Source organism: Entelurus aequoreus, linkage group LG19 (genome assembly GCF_033978785.1).
Source record: "Entelurus aequoreus isolate RoL-2023_Sb linkage group LG19, RoL_Eaeq_v1.1, whole genome shotgun sequence".
Lineage (NCBI taxonomy): Eukaryota > Metazoa > Chordata > Actinopteri > Syngnathiformes > Syngnathidae > Entelurus > Entelurus aequoreus.
The window spans coordinates 38,074,583-38,102,196 of NC_084749.1; the positions used below are offsets into that span (position 1 = coordinate 38,074,583).

General features: G+C 40.7%; 1 protein-coding gene and 1 non-coding gene across 2 annotated transcripts; both read left to right on the forward strand.

Moving 5' to 3' along the window:
* The first annotated feature begins 404 nt into the window (after positions 1-404).
* Positions 405-9,015, forward strand: igfbp1a (insulin-like growth factor binding protein 1a). The gene is made up of 4 exons (XM_062028491.1): positions 405-902; positions 1,006-1,175; positions 7,359-7,487; positions 7,840-9,015. The coding sequence occupies exons 1-4, from the start codon at positions 521-523 to the stop codon at positions 7,948-7,950; spliced, it is 792 nt and encodes a 263-aa protein (XP_061884475.1). The 5' UTR covers positions 405-520; the 3' UTR covers positions 7,951-9,015.
* A 5,693-nt stretch (positions 9,016-14,708) lies between these two features.
* On the forward strand, positions 14,709-14,780 carry trnap-cgg (transfer RNA proline (anticodon CGG)). The gene has a single exon. It is a non-coding gene; the product is annotated as a tRNA-Pro (tRNA).
* The last annotated feature ends 12,834 nt before the right edge of the window (positions 14,781-27,614 follow it).

A 27,614-nucleotide genomic window follows, 5' to 3' on the forward strand; every position in this document is an offset into this window, starting at 1 on the left:
GGGGGGTCGCTGGAGCCCATCTCAGCTGCATTCGGGCGGTAGGCGGGGACACACAAAAAAAACACACACACAAAAAAAAAATTGTCCGGGGTGTCCCCCGCAGCTGGGATAGGCTCCAGCACCCCTCCCGCAACCCCAAGATGGACAAGCGGTAGAAACTGGGATGTGTTTATTTAGCGTGGCTGCAACATCCAACACTTGTGTCGTCACCCCGGGTTTACATTACGTGCGGTTACTGGCAGTTCCAAAATAAACAATGACGTGATTGTTGTATTCAAATGAGCTGACGTAGGCGGACCAATCAGAGCTCTTGCTATCAGTACACCTTTTTCCCTCCCTCCCTCCCCCCCCCCCCTCAAATCATTCATAACGCGGATGCGTCAAACACATGCACGGCCCGGCTATAAATACGACTGCGCACACCGTACGGACAGACTAAATCAAACCTGACGCGCAACAGGAAGCAGGCGTACTTTTGATTATTGACATTGCGTTGATTTATTGCTTTTTATACTGTTTAATGATGCGTTTTGGTGGATTATGCGTCGTGGTGGCAACGGTGTGCTCCGTGCTGGCAACGGGGACGCTGGGGTCTCCGGTGGTGGCGGCGGCGGTGCCGGAGCCGATCCGATGCGCCCCGTGTACGCCGGAGAGGCTGAGCCAGTGTCCGCCGGTCGATCCCGGGTGCGCGGAGGTGTTGCGAGAGCCGGGCTGTGGATGCTGCCTCGCCTGTGCCTTGAAAGCTGAGGAACTGTGCGGGATTTACACGGCGCCGTGCGGCTCCGGGCTGAGGTGCACGCCGAGAGCGGGAGACCCCCGGCCGCTGCACTCTCTCACCCGGGGACAAGCCGTGTGCGCGGCGGGCGCAGAGCCGAAGCCGACCTCGGAGCTCCAGACACAAGGTAGGCCTTTTTTTTTGCAGCCCAACTATGTCTTTAACCCCCGAGACTTTAAAACGGACATCTTGTCAATTATAATTATTGGTTTTGTTTGTTTAAACTCCAGATCAGGGAGAAGATGAGGTTGATATGGAGAACACTGCCGTGGTGTCGGACCCCGGCTTCAGCTTCTACGTGCCCGGCCACAGTAAACCTTACGACCCGCGGGCCGCCGCCGACGCCCAGGAGAGCATGAAAGCCAAACTGGTCGCCATCCGCAAGAAATTAGTCGAACAGGTGAGCGATAAACAGCAAAAAAAAAAAACGCACATTTAAGCGCTGATGGGAATGATGTTAGTAAAAAGTTTGAGAGAAAACGGCACAGTGAGCAAGTCTCCACTAGGGGGGGCGCGAGTGCTGTTTGAATAGGCTCAACAAGCCTTTTTAAAATTGTTTGCAATTTCATCTGAACCAGTTTTTTTTTTTTTTTAAGTTTTTTCCTGTAAAACGGTACTGTGCATTAGGCTTGGTCGATACTTTACATTCTGGTATTTAACCAAATCCAAGCAGCAATACTGTGCATTAAAGGCCTATTGATTGATTGATTGAGACTTTTATTAGTAGGTTGCACAGTGAAGTACATATTCCGTACAATTGACCACTAAATGGTAACACCCGAATAAGTTTTTCAACTTGTTTAAGTCGGGGTCCACTTAAATTGATTCATGATACAGATATATACTATCATATATACTATCATCATAATACAGTCATCACACAAGATAATCACATTGAATTATTTACATTATTTACAATCAGGGGTGTGGAGGGGGGTGGGTGGGTGGGGGGGGGGGGTAGGATATGGACATCAAGTAGTGGACATAGAGAGAGAGAGAGAGAGATCAGAAGGCATAAGAAAAAGAAAAAGTATCTGCATTTGATTGTTTACATTTGATTATTAGCAATCCGGGGAGGGTGTTAGTTTAGGGTTGTAGCTGCCTGGAGGTGAACTTTTATTGCGGTTTTGAAGGAGGATAGAGATGCCCTTTCTTTTACACCTGTTGGGAGCGCATTCCACATTGATGTGGCATAGAAAGAGAATGAGTTAAGACCTTTGTTAGTTCGGAATCTGGGTTTAACGTGGTTAGTGGAGCACCCCCTGGTGTTGTGGTTATGGCGGTCATTTACGATAAGGAAGTGGTTTGACATGTACTTCGGAGGTTCGCCTACTGAAATGAATTTGTTTTATTTAAACGGGGATAGCAGATCCATTCTATGTGTCATACTTGATCATTTCGCGATATTGCCATATTTTTTCTGAAAGGATTTAGTAGAGAACATCGACGATAAAGTTCGCAACTTTTGGTCACTGATAAAAAAAGCCTTGCCTGTACCGGAAGGGCTCCTCACATTTCCCCATTGTTTACACCAGCAGCGAGAGCGATTCGGACAGAGAAAGCGACAATTACCCCATTAATTTGAGCGAGGATAAAAGATTTGTGGATGAGGAACGTGAGAGTGAAGGACTTGAGTGCAGTGCAGGACGTATCTTTTTTCGCTCTGACCGTAACTTAGGTACAAGGGGTTCATTGGATTCCACACTTTCTGCTTTTTCTATTGTGGATCACAGATTTGTATTTTAAACCACCTCGGATACTATATCCTCTTGAAAATGGGAGTCGAATTATGTGGTGAAAACAGAGCTTTTTGTATTGGATCCAATGGGGTCCGAATACTTCCGTTCACTCCGTGACGTCACGCGCAAACGTCATCATACATAGACGTTTTCAACCGGAAGTTTCGCGGGAAATTTAAAATTGCACTTTATAAGTTAACCCGGCCGTATTGGCATGTGTTGCAATGTTAAGATTTCATCATTGATATATAAACTATCAGACTGCGTGGTCGGTAGTAGTGGGTTTCAGTAGGCCTTTAAGCTTATATTTTGTTCATATATATTAGGGGTGTGGGAAAAAAATCGATTCAAATTCAAATCACGATTCTCACGTTGTGCGATTCAGAATCGATTCTCATTTTTTTAAAAACACATTTTTTATTTATTTATTTAAAATTTGTTTTTAATTTTTTCAATTTTTTTCAATTAATCAATCCAACAAAACAATACACAGTAATACCATAACAATGCAATCCAATTCCAAAACCAAACCCGACCCAGCAACACTCAGAACTGCAATAAACAGAGCAATTGAGAGGAGACACAAACACGACACAGAACAAGCCAAAAGTAGTGAAACAAAAATGAATATTATCAACAACAGTATCAATATTAGTTACAATTTCAACATAGCAGTGATGAAAAATCCCTCATTGACTTTATCATTAGACATTTATAAAAAATGTAAAAAAAGAACAATAGTGTCACAGTGGCTTACACTTGCATCGCATCTCATAAGCTTGACAACACACTGTGTCCAATATTTTCACAAAGATAAAAAAAGTCATATTTTTGGTTAATTTAATAGTTAAAACAAATGTACATTATTGCAATCAGTTGATAAAACATTGTCCTTTACAATTAGAAAAGCTTTTTACAAAAATCTACTACTCTGTTTGCATGTCAGCAGACTGGGGTAGATCCTGCTGAAATCCTACGTATTGAATGAATAGAGAATCCTTTTGAATCGGGAAAAAATCGTTTTTTAATCGAGAATCGTGTTGAATTGAAAAAAAAAAATCAATTTTGAATCGAATCGTGACCCCAATAATCGATATTGAATCGAATCGTGGTACACCCAAAGATTCACAGCCCTAATATACTGTATAGTGTATCAGCCTTTCCAAACCTGAGTCAGGACAGGTGATGCACTTTCATACGCACTTCAAACTACAACTTTAGTCTTTTTCAAAAATAGCTTTATTTGCTAAAAAAATAAAAATAAAGGTGGTCAAAAAATGTTGTCACCGCCAGCATAGGCTCCGATCTACATTTCTGCCAGTGTGTGTGTGTATTAAAAACAAAAAATAGATGTTCAGCGAAGTTAATATCTCATATGATTTGTGGCTTTACTATTTTGTAAAATGGACCAAACTCGCCACAAAAATTAACTACAACAAGATAGATTTTTCCAAAATTATTTTAAAGATTGAAAGTTGCCATCAATATGACCACCAGTCTCTCCACCCAACATTTGTCCAATCAGTGTCACCTGTGCACCCCTATATGTTTTCCTCACAGGTGCTGTAAAGTAAATGACTTTCTAAATTAAAAAAATTAACAACTTAACTTAATATATGCAGAGAAATATAAATAACACACTAATGGCTACCAATACTATAATGACCAACGCCAAAGTGAAGTAGCACAGTAGGCCCAAGTATTCATCAATCAGCACCGCAATGACCACCGCCAAAGTGCAGCAGCGCAGTAGGCCCGAGTATTCATCAGACAACAACCGGGCAGTATAGCTCGGTCGGTAGAGTGGCTGTGCCAGTAACTTGAGGGTTCCAGGTTCGATCCCCCGCTTCCGCCATCCTAGTCACTGCCGTCGTGTCCTTGGGCAAGACGCTTTAACCCACCTGCTCCCAGTGCCACCCACACTGGTTTAAATGTAACTTCGATAATGGGTTTCACTATGTAAAGCGCTTTGAGTCACTAGAGAAAAACGCTATATAAATATAATTCAAAACAAATCATTAATTTAAGCTGGACTACCGAAATATGAACACAAAAATGGCTACCATACAGTTTTTTATAAACAAACGTAAAATGTTATGCGTAAAGGCTATATAAATTGAACTGTAATAAAATGTAACAATAACAAAATAACTTGGCGACACTTTATAAAACAAAGGTACATACTGAATTCGTAATTTATAAAGCATATTTCTGACATTAATTATCATTAGTATGCAGTTTATAACAGTTATCAATGTGTTACTCATTACTGTATTGATTAGCTAATCTATATGATGCTGAATGGTTGCATTTTCGCACTTATTGAAATGTTTGAGTCTGTACAATATTTGTAGGTATTGTCAATGGTTTGGTTAGATCATTCAAAAGTGCATGTAAATAGGAGTTTTATAATCCCTCTAGACTAGGGGTGTCAAACGTACGGCCCTCGTTCCAGAACAGGCCCGCAAACAGGTTTTATCCGGCCCACGGGATGAGTTTGCTCAGTATAAAAATGAGTCAAAATTTATGAATGAAAGAAACTGCTGTTCTAAATTCGTCCACTAGATGTCGCAATAGCAATTTTTTGTATCTTTGTAGATTATGCTACATAATCTACATAACATCCTGTAATTTGTTTTTCAAATTATTTTTTTATCTTGATACATTGAAAACTAACACCAATGAGGTGACTGATGAACATTATCACATCATTTATTCAGAAAGTATAAATAACGACAAATAAAGATAGAATACTCTTGACCGCCACAAGTGAGCGTAAAAACCCCCCCCCAACAACATTATAATTCGTACATTTTCAGAATGTGCTTGTTCTATTTTTAAACAAAGAAAACAATCTGAAGTTGTCTTTATTTTTAAGTTATCGTGCTGTTATTTTTTAACCAGTGCGACCCACTTGGGAGTAGATTTTTCTCCGTGTGGCCCCCGATCTAAAATGAGTTTGACACCCCTGGTCTAGACATTTAAACATGCAGTTACACTTTTAGTGATGGTCATATTTATAAACTGCATAATATTGAGTATTCATGTCTGAAATATGCTTTGCAAATGATAATTTCAGTATTTACTTATGCTTTAATAATGCCTAATAGTGTCTACTTTTTATAATGTTTAACCAATAACTCTATTATATAAATTACATGTTTTCAATGAAGTAGTAGTATTTTTTTTACATTACATACAATTTAGCTAAATAAAGTCAATAGTGCTAAATTAATTATCTATGGTGATATTTGATTAGTGTTAGAACCGGCCCGCAGGCCACAGCCACCTGCTGCTGTTTTGCACGCACCAATACTCCATCGGTGTTGGCGCTAGGAATTTTCAAAATAGGGTCCCGGGGACCCCATCAAGTCATAAAAATGGGCTCCCACAGTACATTTTTGGGGTCCCACTTTTTTGTAACTGTTTTGAAAACAAATAATAAATGTATGCATTATCCTGTTATGCCTCACATTCTATATTGTGTTGTCATAAACGTTACTTAATTCATAAAACAAAAATAATACAAAGGAAAACACATTTTTATGCATATGTAAATGTATTCAGTTATAAACACTTGGATTTAAACTTTACCGCTGCCTGTATTTTTTTCTATCTTTTTATTGTCATAATTCCAGAATTTTTGTTCTATTTTTGGCCAAAGTAAGACAAAGAAAACAATCTGAAGTTGTCTTTATTTTTTAGTTTTAATGCCATGATTTTAACAGTCCGGCCCGCGTGTGCACATATTTTCCCTCCATGCGGCCCCTGAGCTAAAACGAGTTTGACACCCCTGCCTTAATGTGTCTTTTTTTTTGTAATCAATATGATAGCACATAAATATAGGCATCAACAGTGTAACAATATGAATTAAAAAAATATGAAAAATCCAATGGGTACACTGCAAAAACTGAAATCTAAGTAAGATTAAATATCTCAAATAAGGGTGATATTTGCTTATTTTCTGTCTGATAAGATAATTATTCTCACTAAGCAGATTTTATGTTAGAGTGTTTTACTTGTTTTAAGTGTTTTGGTCCTAAATGATCTCGGTAAGATATTACAGCTTTTTGCTGAGATTTGATGACCTATATTGAGTAAAACATGCTTGAAACTAGAATATCAACTGTTGCAAAGCTGTGTCATCAACACTCACAAGTATAAAACTACTTTTTTAAGTAATAATTTCTTACTTCAAGCATGAGAACAAAAATCATGATGTCGAGCACAATGATGTCAAGATAATGGCACTAGCATTTACTTAATTTAAGAATATTTTTCAACATATTGAGCAAAAAGGTCTCTTTTTTTTCCTACCAAGAAAAGTGCACTTGTTATTAGTGAGAATATAATTATTTTAAGGTATTTTTGGGTTCATTGAGGTTAGCTAATTTTAGCAGCTTTGCGCACTACTTTGCCCCCCTTAACATACTTCAAAACTCACCAAATTTTACACACATATCAAAAAACGCGTACACAACACTTTAGTCAAAAAACCAAACCCCAAAAATCAAAACTGCGCTCTAGCGCCCCCTAGGGAAAAAACAAAAACAAACTGCCTGTAACTCCCATTAGGAAGGTTGTAGAGACATGAAACAAAAACCTGTATGTAGGTCTCACTTAGACCTACATTTCATTTTAGTTGTTTTGGAAAGTCTTGACAAGCCGAATTTTCTTGTGCTATTGGCAGATCATTTTGCTTAGCTCAAATAAAATACCCCTACATTTTTTCATTTTTTTTATTGTTTTTGAACACTGACTTTTTGCAGTGTATTGGTTATTTGGATTGATCCGTCCACTTCTACGATGCAGCGCTCATTTAACACGTTTTTTCCTTCTCTTAGGGGCCTTGTCATATTGAGCTACAAAGAGCCTTGGAGAAGATTGCCAAATCCCAACAGAAACTAGGAGACAAACTGACCAGATTCTACCTCCCCAACTGTGACAAACACGGGCTTTACAAACCCAAACAGGTCAGTACCTCCAGTAAATACACAGTGTGAGTGAGTGAGTGAGTGAGATAGATAGATAGATAGATAGATAGATAGATAGATAGATAGATAGATAGATAGATAGATAGATAGATAGATAGATAGATAGATAGATAGATAGATAGATAGATAGATAGACTTTTTACTGGCTACTGGCTCCACTCAGCATGTTCTCACAAGGCGTTTGTGAGAACATGACCACTGTTTGTGATTAGCAATAACCATAGTGGTGTAGAGCCATTTTATATGAAATGACGATGGGGTGGTGTGACGGCACACGCGGACGGGGGGGTGCAAACAATTCAAAACTAAACAACCGTCTGTGTCTCCGCAGTGTGAATCTTCTCTGGACGGCCAAAGCGGTCGATGCTGGTGCGTTAACCCTTGGAACGGCAAGAAGGTTTTAGGTTCCACCGATCTGGCCGTGGACGCAGAGTGCTCTTAAAAGAGAGCCCCGCCTCTCACAAAGAGCTACTGATTTTCCATTTTGATAGCTGTATTATTTATTGACCTCTTCCTCGGGGGTGTTTTTAATGAGGTACACTGTCATTATGGGACTGTGGCCCCCCTTTTCCTCTCAAAACACCCGTCCCAAAGAAAAGAGGAGAGGACATCTATATTTCTTTTTCCAAATGGATATTTTTTAATATTAATGCATTTACATTTCAGTCTATTTATTTCAACTGGGTCGGATTTTATTTGTTATTAGTAATTATTTCATATTTATAACATGTTTGCCTTGTTATTATTTTTGTATGGGTGTATAAAGTGTATATATGTATCTTGGCCCTGACCAACTCCGTTGTTGAGTTGAGCTCGCTGTACCATTTAAGTGGTCTGGAGGTTTGGTTTGTGACAAACCAAGCAAGAACAAAAGCACTGAGTGTCCATTTTTGTAAAAAACATTTTTTTTACATTGTTGCCATTTGAATGTCTTTTACGTTCTGAGGTGAAGCATCGTCAGTTCTTTCCCGAGACCGCAGAACTCTCAAACCAGGGGTGTCCAAAGTGCGGCCCGGGGACTTGCTTTTAGTGAAAAATTCCTTTATCAATGAGATATATTGTTAGACGTTTCACTAATTTGCAAAGATGTCCTACGGATGGCCAACATTGGATTGGTTTTAGCATCTTTAATGTAAAATATGTATACTTCGCGGCCCCCTGGTGGAAGTTTGGACACCTCTGCCTTACACGCTCTCAGAAAACCTTCCCCATGCAGATCGTATGACAAGTCAGACGGGTTTTTCTACATTTACCTACCTCCGATATTTATGTGTCTGTATACAGTACGTGCTATTTGACTTTTTTATGTTGCTGTTCTCTCGGATTAAGAACACATGACCACCAAGAAGGAGTCCCGCAGTTGAACCGTGACGTTCAGAAGCGGTGCCTCTTTTCTGATCTACATGCTGCTGTTGAAGAGTATTGAATATGTCTATTCCAAAGTGACAAAACTGCTCACTCACTTTTGTAATGGAGATCTAATGTAAGAATAAAGGTGATATATTTATACTGTTTCTGGCTTATTAGACTTTGTTTATCTGTTCAAGCTGCACACGTTTACATGCATGCAATGATTTGATCCCATACGTCTTATTGTGCCATGGTCTGGGGACAGGCCACGGAATGTGTAGTGAAACCTCTGTTGTCGTTATATAAACAAACACTGAAAGATAGTCGACCAAAAACCAATGAAGCATCATCACAAAAGTTAAAAAGTACCAACGATTGTCACACACACACACATTGGGTGTGGCAAAATGTTTCTCTGCATTTGACCCATCACAATTGATCCCCCCCCCTGGGAGGTGAGGGGAGCAGTGAGCAGCAGCGGTGCCCGGAAATCATTTATGGTGATTTAACCCCCAATTCCAACCCTTAATGCTGAGTGCCAAGCAGGGAGGTAATGGGTCCCATTTTTATAGACTTTGGTATGACTCGGCGGAGGTTTGAACCCACGAATTACCGATCTCAGGGCGGACACTCTAACCCAGGGGTGTCAAACTCATTTTAGATGGGGGGCCACATGGAGAAAAATCTACTCCCAAGTGGGCCGGACTGGTAAAATCACGGCATGATAACTTAAAAATAAAGACAACTTCACATTGGTTTTTTTGGTTTAAAAATAGAACAAGCACATTCTGAAATTGTACAAATAATAATGTAGTTGTTTTTTACACCTACATGTTGCGGTTAATAGTATTCTATCTTCATTTGTTGTTACTTATACTTTCTGAATAAATTATGTGATAATGTTCATCAGTCAACTCATTGGTGTTAAGTTTCAATCTATCAAGATAAAAAAAATTACATCAAAATCAAATTACAGGATGTTATTTATGTAGTTTGCTCATTTTCCTCGACTGATGTGGTTTATTTTGTACATATGTAGCATCATCTACAAAGATAAAAAGAATTGCTATTGTGACATCTAGTGGACACATTTAGAACAGCAGTTTCTTTCATTCAAAAATTTCCGTTCATTTTTATACTTAGCAAACTCATCCCGCGGGCCGGATAAAACCTGTTCGCGGGCCTGATCCGGCCCGCGGGCCGTACGTTTGACACCCCTGCTCTAACCCATGGGTGTCCAATGTGCGGCCCGGGGGCCATTTGCAGCCCGCGGCTCATTATTTTGCGGCCCACGGCACATTTTGAAAATGCTACTACCAAAAAAAAAAAAAAAACATAAAAAATAAATAAAAGAGCAAACAGGTGTAATGAGAACATTTTGCAGATTTGACTCTAATAGAATAAAGTCCATCCATCCATCCATTTTCTACCGCTTGTCCCTTTTGGAGTCGCGGGGGGTGCTGTAAAGTAAACTGTAATAAAAATATATATTTAGATTAAATTCATGGTGGTATGAATTATTGGCCTATTAAAGGCTCTGATTACTTCACATGAAATATTCCACTTTTAAATATTTTTTTGGGGGAAAATATTACATGTTGCCATATACCGGTACATAAAACAAGGTTTTCTTGGACAAAAACGGCATAAAACATAAGAAAACAAATAATTATGAAAACGTATAAATGACAGATAGATCTGAAGTTGATCTAGGGATTTACGTGTTGCAAGTAAAAAATAATATATATTGATGTATTATCTTTTTTTTTAACACTTTTATGAGTGGGGCCCTTTTAAAATGCTGCTGAAAAACATAAAAATTAAATTCAAGCGCGAACAGGTGTAATGAGAAAATGTTGCAGATTTGACTATAATAAAATAAAGTAAACTATAAAAAAAATATCATATTAAAATTAAATTAATGTTGGCATGAATTATTGGCCTGTTAAAGGATCCAACTACTTCACATGAAATATTCCACTTGGAAATATATATACATTTTTTTAACTTTTATGAACCCTTTTGGATATGAAATACCTTCTTTTTTTTTTCAAACTGTTATTGCTCAGAAAACAAAAATGAACTAACAGCTATGTTATCATGAATTGTTGACCTAGTTACTTCACATCTAATATTCTAAACATTTGGGGGCGGAGGCAAGGGGGAATTTTTCATTTAAAAAAACATGGTTTTTTATGGCAAAAAAAATATGGCAATATCGCGAAATGATCAAGTATGACACATAGAATGGATCTGCTATCCCCGTTCAAATAAAACACTTTCATTTCAGTAGGCCTTTAAAAGCCTAACCAGGGACGAGGGTTGCAAATTAGCCTGTGGCTAGAAGTCGTACGTACCTTGACATCGGTTACCTATGGGTAGCAATGTTTCATTGTACTGTCCCTGTCAAATAAATACAAACATAAAATAAAAAATAATAAAACATGACAAAGTAGGCTGCATTCTGACCCGTTTTAACCCAAGCTTGCCTCTAAGTTGCTTTTCGTTTGGGTAAACATCCAAAACATGCAGCAGTTCCATATTGGACCACAATTTCTATATTAAGTGTGTGTGTGTTATCAGGGGAATCTCAAGTGGAGGTCCTCGTCTAACTTTAGACATTTTACCAAGGATGTGCAGCTGCACTCTACCTTTTGACCCGTGCTCTGTTTGCCTCGGTCGGGCACAGGAATTTGCTTCCACCTCTTGTGCCCACTGCCAGCCTGCCTGGCACCACCAGATTTATTTTTATTCTTTACAAATTGAACCTTTGCTTTATCCTTGTTGACACATTCCGAGACTGAGGGGTGCCTGATTGCATTCAGAGAACACGGCAGGCATATTTGTTAGCCTGCAGAATTTTTAAGATTTGAAAACCTGCATGGGCTTCTTTAAAGGCCTACTGAAAGCCACTACTACCGACCACGCAGTCTGATAGTTTATATATCAATGATGAAATCTTAACATTGCAACACATGCCAATACGGCCGGGTTAACTTATAAAGTGCAATTTTAAATTTCCCGCAAAACTTCCGGTTGAAAACGTCTATGTATGATGACGTATGCGCGTGACGTCAATCGTTGAAACGGAAGTATTCGGACACCATTGTATCCAATACAAAAAGCTCTGTTTTCATCGCAAAATTCCACAGTATTCTGGACATCTGTGTTGGTGAATCTTATGCAATTTGTTTAATGAACAATGGAGACTGCAAAGAAGAACGTTGTAGGTGGGATCGATCGGTGTCTTAGCGGCTAAGTACAATACTTACAGCAACACAAGGACTACTTACCCTGATAGCAGACGCCTAGCTGATGCTTGCCGCCAAACCCACGGATGAAGTCCTTCGTCGCGCCGTTGATCGCTGGAACGCAGGTGAGCACGGCTGTTGACGGGAAGATGAGGGCTGGCTGGCGTACTTGGAGCGGTAATGTTTTATCATAGTTCTGTGAGTTCCGGCTGCTAAGTTGCTAAATTCGCCTTAGCGTCGTTAGTTACAGCATTGTTAAGCCTTACCAGGCTGAGAATGTTTAACCGTGTAGTTACATGTACATGGTTTAATAGTATTTTTGCTCTTCTGTCTATCCTTCCAGTCAGGGGTTTATTTATTTTGTTTCTATCTTCATTTGAAAACGATGCTAGCACGTTAGCTCAGTAGCTAAGTGTGTCACCGATGTGTTGTCTTGGAGATAAAAGTCACTTTAAATGTCCATTTCGCGTGCTCGACTCTCATTTTCAAGAGGATATAGTATCTGAGGTGGTTTAAAATACAAATCTGTGATTTACAATAGAAAAAGGAGAGTGTGGAATCCAATGAGCCAGCTTGTACCTAAGTTACGGTCAGAGCGAAAAAAGATACGTCCATCACTGTCTCTCAAGTCCTTCACTGTAACGTTCCTCATCTACGAATCTTTCATCCTCGCTCAAATGAATGGGGTAATCGTCACTTTCTCGGTCCGAATCTCTCTCGCTCCATTGTAAACAATGGGGAATTGTGAGGAATACTAGCTCCTGTGACGTCACGCTACTTCCGGTACAGGCAAGGCTTTTTTTTATCAGCGAGCAAAAGTTGCGAACTTTATCGTCGATTTTCTCTACTAAATCCTTTCAGCAAAAATATGGCAATATCACGAAATGATCAAGTATGACACATAGAATGGATCTGCTATTCCCGTTTAAATTTTAAAAAATCATTTCAGTAGGCCTTTAATGCAGCGATACAATTGGAAACACATCACATGTTGTGTGTTCACTTTTTGTTTATTTAAAAAAACAAAAAACACATTACATCTTGAATCATACCAGTCTTTTCTCAGGTAAAATGATAGTGGTAAGTTCAAGAAATCCACAAAAGATTGATAAAAAACAACACATGCTTAGAAACATTTATGCACAGAGATTCTTAACAAAAAAGGTCAAAATTAAAAACGAGGGGAGGTTAGTAGGGTAGTGTTTTTCAACCTTTTTTGAGCCAAGGCACATTTTTTTCATAGAAAAAATAACGGAGGCACACCACTAGCAGAAACGTTAAAAAAATTAAACTCCACCAGTTTGTCTTTTTTTTAAAAAAGTTGTTATTTTGGTGGCTTTTCCTGTTTTGTTGGCGTTTTCCTGTAGCAGCTTCACGCCTTCCTTTGAGCGCTATTGCCTGACCTGCTTTGTATTGGCAAACAAGACTATCTTTCTTGTGTGGGGACATTGTTGATTGTCATGTCATGTACACACTGTAAGTCTTTGCTGTCGTCCAGCATTCTGTTTTTCTTTACTTTGTAGCCAGTTCAGTTTTACTTTCGTTTTGCATAGCCATCCCTATGCTTCAGTGCCTTTTCCTAACGGGACTTATATAAAGTTTTTTTTTTAAATAGGGACAGATACAGAAACATAGACATCTGAAACAGTTATCCAATGTATGCATCATAGTGTTTGTAGCCAAAGCTAATTTACAACACTTGGCCCCAACAACAACAACAACAACAACAACAACAACAACAACAACAACACAGATCCAACATAATTAAAATAGGAAAATAAAAAGAATAAGGCAAAGATGAGTCGATAATAATGACAATAGTAATAATACAGACAAAGTGCAGACTAGATAAAAAGCAATTAGTAAAAATTAGTAAAAACTAAACATGGGAACACGATTGTTTCTCAACTAGCCACAATTTTGTTTGTTTTTTGAAAGTGACAAGTGCAGGCATACTTTTCAAAGTGTGCCTTTTGTTCATTTTTGGTTTAATCGTAACAAACCTTTTTACCTGCACGCTGTCTGCCGCTGTGCTCTGCGAATTGGGATCACGACAAACCATCCTCGACGCGTTCCGACTTCTACAAAGCAATGAACTACCTGCTTCCACCTGCTGATATGGAGTATTACGTGGTTACCCTGCCGAGCTCTAGACAGCACCGACACTAGACAACGGCACATTATTTGCAGATTATTATTATTGATTTGCAAATAATATTTTTTTGGACCAATTAGGTGAAGTTGCATAATTTCCCACGGCACACCAGACAATATCTCACGGCACTAGTGGTTGAAAAACACTGTAGTAGGGGATGGGCGGATCGATCCAAATAGGAATATTATCGATAGCAATGTTGGTATCAGTATCTAGCTTGATCAGTTTTCAGTTCTCTATTACATTTACTGTCTATGAACATGGAAAAGAACAAACAAGTGGTTGTGTTGTTCATATTGTTTAACAGCATAATATAATATCAGAAAATCACCTCCATAGACACACAAGGGCTTTGGGGCCAAAAAGCCAAAATGATTGGAATGAGAGCCAATAGTTTTTTTTTTGCTTTCTTTACCTATTTTGCACTGTTGTCTTGACAAGCAGGGCTTGTTGGTCTAGTCGTATGATTCTCGCTTCGGGTGCGAGAGGTCCCGGGTTCAATTCCCGGACAAGCCCTCATCTTTATAAGTCCTTACCATGAATTGATTAACATGGACCCCGACTTAAACATGTTAATATTTAGTGGTCAATTGTACGGAATATGTACTGTACTGTGCAATCTACTAATTTAAGTCTCAATCAATCAATCAGTCAACAGATTCAAACAAAAAAAAATAAGGAAATAATGATGTTATTTTGTTGATACTTTTACATTGCTGTAAATATATACAAAGGAACCTCGATTGGCAAAATCGTTGTACAAACTTGTTGATTTACGAACCACAGGCCGAGTAAAAATATGCGTTGGTGTACGAACCTTGTCGGTGTATGAACGTTTCAGCCACTCAGTCTCAGCGCAGATTGCGGGCGGACTGATCAATCTCCGGTTCCTATTCAGTCAGCAGAACACAGTGTTGCTGTTAGCTATCTCCTTACTAACTCACCAGTGCCTCCATGGAAATGCCCCCGTCTACCTTAAAGAACTGCTCACCCCCAAATCCTCCACACGACACCTCCGCTCCAAACAGGCTAACCTCCTCCAACCTCCAAGGACAAAGCTACGAACTATGGGAGATCGGGCTTTCTGCTCCGCTGCTCCCAGTCTGTGGAACGCTCTCCCTGACCACCTGAGGGCACCTCAGACTGTGGATGCTTTTAAAACAGGCTTAAAAACCCATCTTTTAAAAAAAGCCTTTGTATAGATTTTTATAGATATGCATGCTGGTTCTAGCTATTGGGCTGTTTCTAGTTTTATATTTTATTTATTTTTATTATCTTTTATTATTATTATTATTATTACTATTTTCTTTTTCTTTTTTTTAAACACTGCGGCACTTTGAGGTTGTTTGCTCAATGTAAAGTGCTTTTTACAAATAAAATATATTATTATTATTATTATTATTATTATTATTAGCTATTGGCACACTTAGTAGTATTTTTTTTGGACTTTTTACAAAAATGTTTCTAGTTTTGCTAGCTCAATGTGGTTTTTAAGGAGAGCAATGGACAAGCGATGTGTGGTTTGAAACATTCAGGAAGCATCCACAGCGTTGTCAACACTGGGGTTTGTGGTTTCAAACAGCAAGACCACCACAGGGCTCGTGACAGTGTGTATGCGTGTCGGTGTGTGTGTGGGCCCAGCCTGCAGGGTGTTGTGATGCGTCTAGTGCAGTAGTTAGAGGGAAGGTTGCATGTCTACTTCCCATCTGCTTGCTAACCTCTCGCTGACAGACACTGCCACTGGCTAGCCCTTGTGGTGAACGGAGATGACAGACCGGAGCTCCCGCAGTCTCCTGCAGCTGTGAGGAGGTGCCGGTCGTCCTGGGTTTCCCTTGCCACCGGATACAGCTCCCCACAGCGAAGAAGCGACGTTGGAGTCTGCGCGTCTCCCTCGTCGCAAAAGACCTCAATGGCGGAGTGGGCGGATGATGGTTGCATAGAAGCTCCACAACGGTCACAAAGGCGGAAGAAGGCTGCAGCAAAGATGGGCCCCCAATTGTCTTGGCCTCCATGCCATTGGACCCTGGCCTTCTCTTTGCCAAGGACAGTGTGGTGGCTGTTTGTGCACCAGTCTCCCCACTTTAAAAGATTTCACGCACAGGCGTTCTCCTGAAGGCAATCCCACCAACAGGAGGCCAATCATACTTGTTTTGAGTGATCGCCGTGTCAGCGGGGCGGCTACATATAAGAAGAGTGTTTATCTGTTGTTGTTTTTTGGCTTACTGAAACCCACCACTACCGACCACGCAGTCTGATAGTTTATATATCAATGATGAAATCTTAACATTGCAACACATGCCAATACGGCCGCGTTAGCTTATAAAGTGCAATTTTAAATTCCCCGGGTAATATCCGGCTGAAAACGTCTCGGTATGATGACGTTTGCGCGTGATGTCACGGATTGAGCGGAAGTATTGGGACACCATTGTGTCCCAATACAAACAGCGTCTGTTTCCATCGCAAAATTCCACAGTATTCTGGACATCTGTGTTGGTGAATGTTTTGCAATTGGTTCAATGGACAATGAAGACTGCAAAGAAGAAAGCTGTAGGTGGGATCGGTGTATTAGCGGTTGGCTGCAGCAACACAACCAGGAGGACTTTGAGTTGGATAGCAGACGCGCTACCGTGAGTACGCAGCTTTCTTCCAAACATTTGATCGCTTGCCCGTCCGTGCATGCCGCTATGTGCATGTCACGTACGTAGGAAATATACGTGCTGTATGAACTTTGCGGAAGTGAGCGGTACTTTGGGCTGTGGGATTGAGTGTGTTGTGCGGGTGTTTGAGTTGTATTGGTGGGTTATATGGACGGGAGGGGGGCATATTAAATATAAGCCTGGTTGTGTTGTGGCTAATAGAGTATATATATGTCTTGTGTTTATTTACTGTTTTAGTCATTCCCAGCTGTATATCAGGTCCCACCCGCCTCTCACAGCATCTTCCCTATCTGAATCGCTTCCACTGCCTTCTAATCCTTCACTCTCACTTTCCTCATCCACAAATCTTTTATCCTCGCTCAAATGAATGGGTAATCGTCGCTTTCTCGGTCCGAATCGCTCACGCTGCTGGCGTCCATGATTGAAAACAATGTGCAGATGTGAGGCGATCCACAACCTGTGACGTCACGCTACTTCCGGTACAGGCAAGGCTTTTTTATCAGCGACCAAAAGTTGCGAACTTTATCGTCGATGTTCTCTACTAAATCCTTTCAGCAAAAATATGGCAATATCGCGAAATGATCAAGTATGACACATAGAATGGATCTGCTATCCCCGTTTGAATAAGAAAATGTAATTTCAGTAGGCCTTTAAAGAGAAAGTTGATTGATCTCCTCTTTGTTATGTTTGTTTCATATACAGTATTGTATAGCACTTTATGTTGTGTTAAAAGTATACAAACTTTTACTAAATTATGGACTTTTGTCGAGGCTGGAAACCTATTATTCATGTTTGTATGTTTCAAGTCCGAGTCCATGGTTCTCGCCCGGAAAAGGGTGGAGTGCCATCTCCCGGTTGGGGAAGAGATCTTGCCCCATGTGGAGGAGTTCAAGTACCTCGGAGTCTTGTTCACGAGTGAGGGAAGAATGGATCGTGAGATCAACAGGCGGATCGGTGAGGCGTCTTCAGTATAGCGGACGCTGTATCGATCCGTTGTGGTGAAGAAGGAGCTGAGCCAGAAGGCAAAGCTCTCAATTTACCGGTCGATCTACGTTCCCATCCTCACCTATAGTCATGAACTTTGGGTTATGACCGAAAGGACAAGATCACGGGTACAAGCGGCCGGAATGAGTTTCCTCCACCGGGTGGCGGGGCTCTCCCTTAGAGATAGGGTGAGAAGCTCTGCCATCCGGGGGGAGCTCAAAGTAAAGCTGCTGCTCCTCCACATCGAGAGGAGCCAGATGAGGTGGTTCGGACATCTGGTCAGGATGCTACCCGAGGGTCTCCCTATGGAGGTGTTTAGGGCACGTCCTACCGGTAGGAGGCCACGGGGAAGACCCAGGACACGTTGGGAAGACTATGTCTCCCGGCTGGCCTGGGAACGCCTCGGGATCCCCCGGGAGGAGCTGGATGAAGTGACTGGGGAGAGGAAAGTCTGGGCTTCTCTGCTTAGGCTGCTGCCCCCTGCGACCCGATCTCGGATAAGCGGAAGAAGATGGATGGATGGATGGATTGTTTCTTATTAAAACATTTACTTACAAATGACAAACTTTTCTATTTACGAACATTGTTCAAGAACAAATCGAGGTTCCAGTGTATTAAGACATTGTTAACAAATACATTTGCGGGTGCAAAAATAAATAAATACAAATTTTACACTGCTTTAATCCAATTGTAATTGTGACTAAACCAAATAAAGGCAAATTCACGAAATGATACAATTATTTAGAAAAAATTTAAAAAAAAGTATCCATGTCAGTATCGGTATTGGCAATACTGGCCCTGTGGTTCTAACAAGATGTGCATCCCATCGAGATGTTCTACAGTAATTAGCTCTACAAACTGAAAGAAAACCTGTCTTAAATGATTGAACCCTACACCAGTGCATCCCTTTTAATGGACCCTTTCACGTGTGTAGAATCTTTAGAATAAATACAGTTATGTTAGTGTATTTTGTCATTTAATTTGCATGTTTTACACTACATATAACCCAGTGGCGTGCCGTCACTAGAGGCAGGGGAGGCGGGGCCTCACCTGCCATCATGGAAAGAAAAAAAAAAGTAAAAAGAAAAAAAAAAAATTAAATTGTTATATGTATCCAGTGATTATAGTAAAGTTATTTTCCATTTAACTTCACCAGTTTTAGATTATTTTTACATTTGCCGTTCAAATACTGAGAAGAGACGGTGCGGTGATCAGCAGCCAGTTGAGGCACGTCACTGAGTTGTGCCTCAACATGGATTGCGCAATGACTTGGCTAACTGCTGGCCTGCTGTGCAGTGAGACCGTATTGCTATATGAATTATATTATATATTTCCATCATTTAGTTAGCTGAGGTATATAATGTACAGTGCATTTTGTCAACAACTGTATGTGTGTAACGTATTTTTAGTGCTGAGCATTCATAAAACTGCTGCGAAGACACACTGTGTGAGGCTCGTCTCATAACCCCGCCTCCTGGTGCCAAGCACTTCCGCCGCAGAATGCACCCCCGACGGGAGCGCCGCGGCCACACCAACCAATGCCCACACCCAAACCCTCCACGTGCAAGACCGAATCCACCCAAAAAAAGTCACTTAAAAAGAAGCCAAAAAGTGCAAAAACAACAATGCTCGCGCTGCAGGAGCCGCGAACGACCGCAGGGACACAACATTAGGTACACCTGCACTGCAGGTTCATATGTTTGTAAATCTGACTGTGATGATGCAGTCGTGCCTCACCAGACATTAACCTCACCGCACGCCACTGATATAACCTATAAAAAGATAACTGGTGGGCTATATGTTATGGTAGTCAAGTGAAGCGGTGGGAAATCAACCTATAAAGAGTAATTTAAGACCTGCTTAGACAACCACAAAAGCAGATAAAATCCACAATATTAGAACTTTTAAAACAGGTTTTTGTGTTATAAATTACTAGGGGATGCACAACTTGATGGGAATGCTCATCTTGTCTGAACAATGTCTTTACTAGGTATTGGAGCTTGATACGGCCGTTTGCAGTATTGCCGACCCCTCGAGTTTTTGATATATCTGGACATGGCTACATTGACATTATTGAAGGCCTACTGAAATGATTTTTTTTATTTAAACGGGGATAGCAGATCCATTCTATGTGTCATACTTGATCATTTCGCGATATTGCCATATTTTTGCTGAAAGGATTTAGTAGAGAACATCGACGATAAAGTTCGCAACTTTTGGTCGCTGATAAAAAAAGCCATGCCTGTACCGGAAGTAGCGTGACGTCACAGGTTGAAAGGCTCCTCACATTTCCCCATTGTTTACACCAGCAGCGAGAGCGATTCGGACCGAGAAAGCGACGATTACCCCATTAATTTGAGCGAGGATGAAAGATTTGTGGATGAGGAACGTCAGAGTGAAGGACTAGAGTGCAGTGCAGAACGTATCTTTTTTCGCTCTGACCGTAACTTAGGTACAAGGGCTCATTGGATTCCACACTTTCTCCTTTTTCTATTGTGGATCACGGATTTGTATTTTAAACCACCTCGGACACTATATCCTCTTGAAAATGAGAGTCGAGAACGCGAAATGGACATTCACAGTGACTTTTATCTCCACGACAATACATCGGCGAAGCACTTTAGCTACGGAGCTAACGTGATAGCATCGGGCTTAACTGCAGATAGAAACAAAATAAATAAACCCCTGACTGGAAGGATAGATAGAAAATCAAGAATACTATTAAACCATGGACATGTAACTACACGGTTAATGCTTTCCAGCCTGGCGAAGGTTAACAATGCTGTTGCTAACGACCCCATTGAAGCTAACTTAGCTACGGGACCTCACAGAGCTATGCTAAAAACATTAGCTATCCACCTACGCCAGCCAGCCCTCATCTGCTCATCAACACCTGTGCTCACCTGCGTTCCAGCGATCGACGGAGCGACGAAAGACTTCACCCGATCATCGATGCGGTCGGCGGCTAGCATCGGATAGCGCGTCAGCTATCCAAGTCAAAGTCCTCCTGGTTGTGTTGCTGCAGCCAGCCGCTAATACACCGATCACACCTACAGCTTTCTTCTTTGCCGTCTTCATTGTTCATTAAACAAATTGCAAAAGATTCACCAACACAGATGTCCAGAATACTGTGGAATTTTGCGATGAAAACAGAGCTTTTTTGTATTGGATTCAATGGTGTCCGAATACTTACGTTTCAACCATTGACGTCACGCGCAAACGTCATCATACATAGACGTTTTCAACCGGAAGTTTCGCAGGAAATTAAAATTGCACTTTATAAGTTAACCCGGTCGTATTGGCATGTGTTGCAATGTTAAGATTTCATCATTGATATATAAACTATCAGACTGCGTGGTCAGTAGTAGTGGGTTTCAGTAGGCCTTTATTGAAATTATAAGTATTTCACCAGTGGGAGTAAAGATAATAAACATCATTTGTATAATGAAAATAAAACATTAGTGATTGAAGTCCCTAAAATAGAATGAACTATTAAGAGTTTGCTGTGCAACTGGAGAGTCACTGTTCACAGGAAACTTAGTTTGATTCAGCTTCTTGCATTTTACATGCTGGCTAAGAAGTATGTACATAAAAAAGACACACTCCAAACATTACGGAGTAAATAACTTAAACATATATCTTTTTATACTCCTGTCCTTAAATCAAGTCTTTGAATAGATGGGACGTAGCACCAGCAACCTAACCTGACTCTTGCCAGATCCTTGTAGTTCGCTGAGCTCCACACAAGGATCTGGGCTCGAAGGCATTGCAAACTCCTCCCAGATAGCAAACAATAATGAAGCAATCAGCATCGCCAATGTATCGAATATTCATTATTTTAAAGATGAACAGAGAACGATTTTGAAGGCATTTATCGGTGGCAAGGATGTTTAAGCTCTTCTTCCGACCGGGTTTTGGATTTCCCAGCGTCGCTCTCATCAGCGTCACGGGTTGATTTCGATGTGAGTGGTTGAAGTAGCACGTCATTCAAGATAACAGACAAGTGGTTTATCCAATCAGATACAAGGATTTTTTTTCAAGGCCCCGCCTTCTGAAATACATCTCCTATTGAGAACTCCCGGATCCTTGTGTGGAGCTCAGCGAACTACAAAAATCTGGCGAGAGTCAAGTTACCAACAAGCAGGGTAGGGGGTAAGTTGTTGCTGTCTATGGGAGGAAGTGTACAACCCTTTTTATGCCACCGACCTACTGGGTAACATTCTTCTTTGGCAACCTGTCCATTTTTCAAGTCTTTACACAGGATTTGGAGAGCAACAGGATGAATGCTCTTGAGAGCCGACCAGACCCCCTTCCTCAGACCCCCTACCACTTGTGTGAACGCAAGAATATCTGATGAATACCATGAATTGATTAATGTGTACCCCAACTTAAACAAGTTGAAAAAATTATTCCGGTGTTACCATTTAGTGGTCAATTGTACAGAATATGTACTGTACTGTGCAATCTACTAATAAAAGTCTCAATCAATCAATCAATGCTATGGCCACCTTGTATGGATTTATTGGCATATGGTCATACAAGCTTGTTCTTGCTATCAAAGACCATAAATCATTATTTCTTTTGTCACAATTTCTGATGTGGCTTAAATTTCCCCCTCTTGTACGGAAAAGTACGTAATTTCATATAGGTCTGTTTTTCTTTTGCCAGGGTGAAGCTAAAGTGCTTTAAGTGCTTGTGCTTGTAGCACAGGGGCGGCTGGCATAGGGTTGCAAAATTCCGGGAATATTCAAAGTTGGAAACTTTCCATGGGAATTAACGGGAATATATGGGAATTAATGGGAATAAACATTGAATGCAACATGCTAGATCTTGCAGCATGATTATTAGCTAAAACAATCTGATTTAATGCAAATTCAGTTGAATTTCAACCCTGCACTGTGCATTCCTCCATCACATGCACAGATAATTCCCAGCATGCTAGACACTACAGCAGGGCTATTGAGGCCACACTAGTATTTGAGCCCAAGGACTGGTAAGTTTTGATGATATTACTGGGGTAAATATATTTGATCTATGGTATTTAAGTTTAAAAGAGGTGTAATTGCTTGTTACTGTATGACTGTAGACTACTCCAGCAGACTTCCACTCAAGCTAGCTAGTTGTTCCTGTACTTGTTAAATGATTTTGGGGCCAATATCTCTAGCTAGCTAGGTTTATGTACCACCACAGTCTCGTAATGAACCGAAAATATTTCTCCATTAGCCGTGATGCTAATTTTCTCTATGTTAAATCCCATTCAGTTATGCTAACAATGTTAGCGATCCGAATTTACCTTTTTTGTGATCAGTAAAGTTCAACTAGCACATACTAAATCAAAACGTGTAGTTTCCTTTGCCTTCTGTTCTGCTAGCCATTCTGTTGGCATACAAGAATGTAGGTTATAGTTTGATTTAGCATGCTGATTGAGTGTTCATGTATTCAATTAGCCTATTATTATTCATTTGTCCATCAGTAAAATATTTTTAAAGACTACTCCAATTGTTTAGCTGACTATTCATATCAGTGTGTGGCATTGCATTAGTGTTTTGCAAGAATAAATAAATACAAACAGAATAATGCCACGTACACCATCTGATGTGTGGAGACATTTCACCCCAACCAGTGTAGACGGAAAGGCTGTGTACATTTGCAAATACTGTGCAAAGAGCTACGTCAAAAATGCCACAAAGATGCAGCAGCATATAGACAATTGCCCAATAATATATCATTATTGTAATTCCCCATTAATTCCCATATGTTCCCATTAATTCCCATGGACGGTGTCCAACTTTGAATAATCAAAAAATGGTCAATATTTCCAAACTTCCCGAGCTTAACTTCTCGTGGTAAATCTCCGGAAAGTTTCCGGAAATTTACCGGAAACTTACCACCCCTTTGCAACCCTAAGGTGGCACCTGTGGTGGGGAAACCTTGTCACACCTGGATCACCCGGTTTTAACAAACCAACATCAGGTTACACCTTACAACATGCACTAAATTAGACTGATTTCTCAAATAGTTCAGCTCTAAATGAGCCTCCTACAACCCGTGGAAACACCTTAATCAGATTGCGTTTGGTTTTTGCAGAAGCCTGACTAACACACCCGGATTATGCGATTGAAAACCATATCTCTGGAGTGGGTGTGTGCTGCCGGACGGGATCCTTCGTGTCGCGCGAGATACAACTCGGAAGCAGATACCATTCAATAAAATATTGGCAACAACTGGAATGTAAAGGAGAATGTTTATTTGCTTCACAAAATAAAAGAACGGAACATTTTGAAGTGCATCAGTTGGAGAAATTTATTTAAGAAGGTGGCTAGGGAAATGGAGAATGTTGGCTTCATAGGAACTCCCACGCGAAATATGAATGAGATGTGGGAGAATGAAGCAGGTACTGTATATTACAAGGCAAAGAATAAAGCGTACACAAACTTCTTCACGCGGCATTTGTGCTCTCCAAACTGATTAACACTAACTTTGTATTGCACACAACTGGCAAGCTTGTCCAGAACAATAGCAACCTTCATCTGGAACAGTATCGGTCAGGGCGCAAAGTCTTTTCCTTCTGATTTAAAACTCCTTCAATCAATCCACAGAGCCTTCAGAATGAACTCTGAGACATTTGAAAGGTTTGTTTCCATGAGTCCCCGTTCGAAAATTCCTTCGAAACAACTTTCTTCTGCCAGTTTTTCTTTGCTTGGGACCTGCATTCACTCCGAGATATTCTTGGTAGAAGCGTCGTGTTCGTAGCTCAATCTAAGATCATTTCTCGATGCTGTCTGCTATTTAAAGGCCTACTGAAATGATTTTTTTTTTTTTTAAACGGGGATAGCAGATCCATTCTATGTGTCATACTTAATCATTTCGTGATATTGCCATATTTTTGCTAAAAGGATTTAGTAGGGAACATCGATGATAAAGTTCGCAACTTTTGGTCGCTGATAAAAAAAGCCTTGCCTGTACCGGAAGTAGCGTGACGTCACAGGTTGAAAGGCTCCTCACATTTCCCCATTGTTTTCAATGCAGCGAGAGAGATTCGAACCAAGAAAGCGACAATTTCCCCATTTATTTGAGCCAGGATGAAAGATTCGTGGATGAGGAACTTGAGAGTGAAGGATTAGAGTGCAGTGCAGGACGTACCTTTTTTTCGCTCTGACCGTAACTTAGGTACAAGGGCTCATTGGATTCTACACTCTCTCCTTTTTCTTTTGTGGATCACGGATTTGTATTTTAAACCACCTCGGATACTATATCCTCTTGAAAATGAGAGTCGGGAAAGCGAAATGGACATTCACAGTGACTTTTATCTCCACTACAACACTTTCGCTACGGAGCTAACGTGATAGCATCGTGCTTAGCTGCAGATAGAAACAAAAGAAATAAGCCCCTGACTGGAAGGATAGACAGAAGATCAACAATACTATTAAACCATGGACATGTAACTACACGGTTAATGCTTTCCAGCCTGGCGAAGCTTAACAATGCTGTTGCTAACAACACCATTGAAGCTAACTTAGCTACGGGACCTCGACAGAGCTATGCTAAAAACATTAGCTCTCCACCAAAGCCAGCTCTCATCTGCTCATCAAGACCCGTGCTCACCTGCGTTCCAGCGATCGACGGCGCGACGAAGGATTTCTTCACCAGATCATCGATGCGGTCGGCGGCCCGGAGACGGAGGAAGTCAAGGTGAGGACAGCGGTGCGGCGGCGGGCGTTGTAGCTTTCGACGACACCCCGGCCGCCATCAGAGTCGGCAAGAAACATACACTACCGTTCAAAAGTTTGGGGTCACCCAAACAATTTTGTGGAATAGCCTTCATTTCTAAGAACAAGAATAGACTGTCGAGTTTCAGATGAAAGTTCTCTTTTTCTGGCCATTTTGAACGTTTAATTGACCCCACAAATGTGATGCTCCAGAAACTCAATCTGCTCAAAGGAAGGTCAGTTTTGTAGCTTCTGTAACGAGCTAAACTGTTTTCAGATGTGTGAACATGATTGCACAAGGGTTTTCTAATCATCAATTAGCCTTCTGAGCCAATGAGCAAACACATTGTACCATTAGAACACTGGAGTGATAGTTGCTGGAAATGGGCCTCTAATACACCTATGCAGATATTGCACCAAAAACTAGACATTTGCAGCTAGAATAGTCATTTACCACATTAGCAATGTATAGAGTGTATTTCTTTAAAGTTATCTTAATTGAAAAGTACAGTGCTTTTCCTTCAAAATTAAGGACATTTCAATGTGACCCCAAACTTTTGAACGGTAGTGTATATTTCTCCAAAGTTACGTACGTGACATGCACATAGCAACACGCACGTACGGGCAAGCGATCAAATGTTTGGAAGCCAAAGCTGTACTCACGGTAGCACCTCTGCTATCCAACTAAGTCCTCCTGGTTGTGTTGCTGCAGCCAGCCGCTAATACACCGATCCCACCTACAGCTTTCTTCTTTGCAGTCTCCATTGTTCATTAAACAAATTGCAAAAGATTTACCAACCCAGATGTCCAGAATACTGTGGAATTTTGTGATGAAAACAGAGCTGTTTGTATTGTGATACAATGTGTCCGAATACTTCCGTTTCAACCCTCGACGTCACGCGCATACGTCATCATACATAGACTTTTCCAACCGGAAGTTTCGCGGGAAATTTAAAATTGCACTTTATAAGTTAACCCGGCCGTATTGGCATGTGTTGCAATGTTAAGATTTCATCATTGATATATAAACTATCAGAATTACAGCAGACATCAGGTACAACAGAGCTAGGCTGTACGCTAGCCGCAGATGCCTTATTTTGGTGTGATGTCATCGCTCAATCGAAAATGCAATTCATTTAGCCGAGCTAAAAGGAAATATGACCAATAGTCGCATTAGAGAGGGTCCAAGGACACTGGGAATTCACATGTAGGTGTGAAAATACACAAGAACGAACTATTTGAGAAATCAGACTAATTTAGTGCATAGAAACGTAGTGAAGAGAGGATAACCAGGGGGCAGCGTAGAGCTAGAGTTGGAAAACTACAACCTTTAGAGGTGGTTAGCAGAACGGGCTTAGGCATGGTGGTTGCATACATGAGGGACAAGTGAGATTGTAGATACAGGGAAAGGCTCATGGAAGGATGACAACAGGTGCTACTGTAGCAACAGACAAGAAGAAGACATGCTAGTCTGAACTACAGTATGTTGCATGTGAACACGTTAAAGAAAGATTCCAGTGTTTCCCATACCATTATATTAGGGAGGCTGGGGGTTACCTATTCCTTTTGTCAAACTAACTAAATTGTCCAATCTAAATGACACTATTTCTGTATCCAAATGGTCACACGTTTACAAATTCTCTGAATTGTGTTGATGAAATGACTCTATATTTTCACTTTCAGCCATGTCCTCCCAGGCGCCTCCCTGCGGACACACACAGGAGGTAGGCAAAAGTGCTTAAGTCGTGAATGAAGGCGGGGTTGAATGAAATATTTGCCGGCTTTTGCGTGACACCCTTTTTGCGTGAAAAGCACGGAACATAACGTTTTACTAACACTTGAAATCCATTAAAAAGATACCATTTTTATAAATTTGAATAGGGCCATGCCCATCCGGGTAGTTCTTGCAATGTGTACGTGTGTTGTCATGGTGATAAGTGACACTAAGTCTAATAAGTGATACTTGCAACCCTCCCGATTTTCCCGGAAGATTCCAGAAT

Excerpts from the sequence above, each read along its gene's own strand:
- igfbp1a (XM_062028491.1), top strand. The coding sequence starts at position 521 with ATGATGCGTTTTGGTGGATTATGCGTCGTGGTGGCAACGGTGTGCTCC. Across the intron at positions 903-1,005 it reads CTCGGAGCTCCAGACACAAG|ATCAGGGAGAAGATGAGGTT; the intron begins GTAGGCCTTTTT and ends TTTAAACTCCAG. Across the intron at positions 7,488-7,839 it reads GGCTTTACAAACCCAAACAG|TGTGAATCTTCTCTGGACGG; the intron begins GTCAGTACCTCC and ends GTGTCTCCGCAG.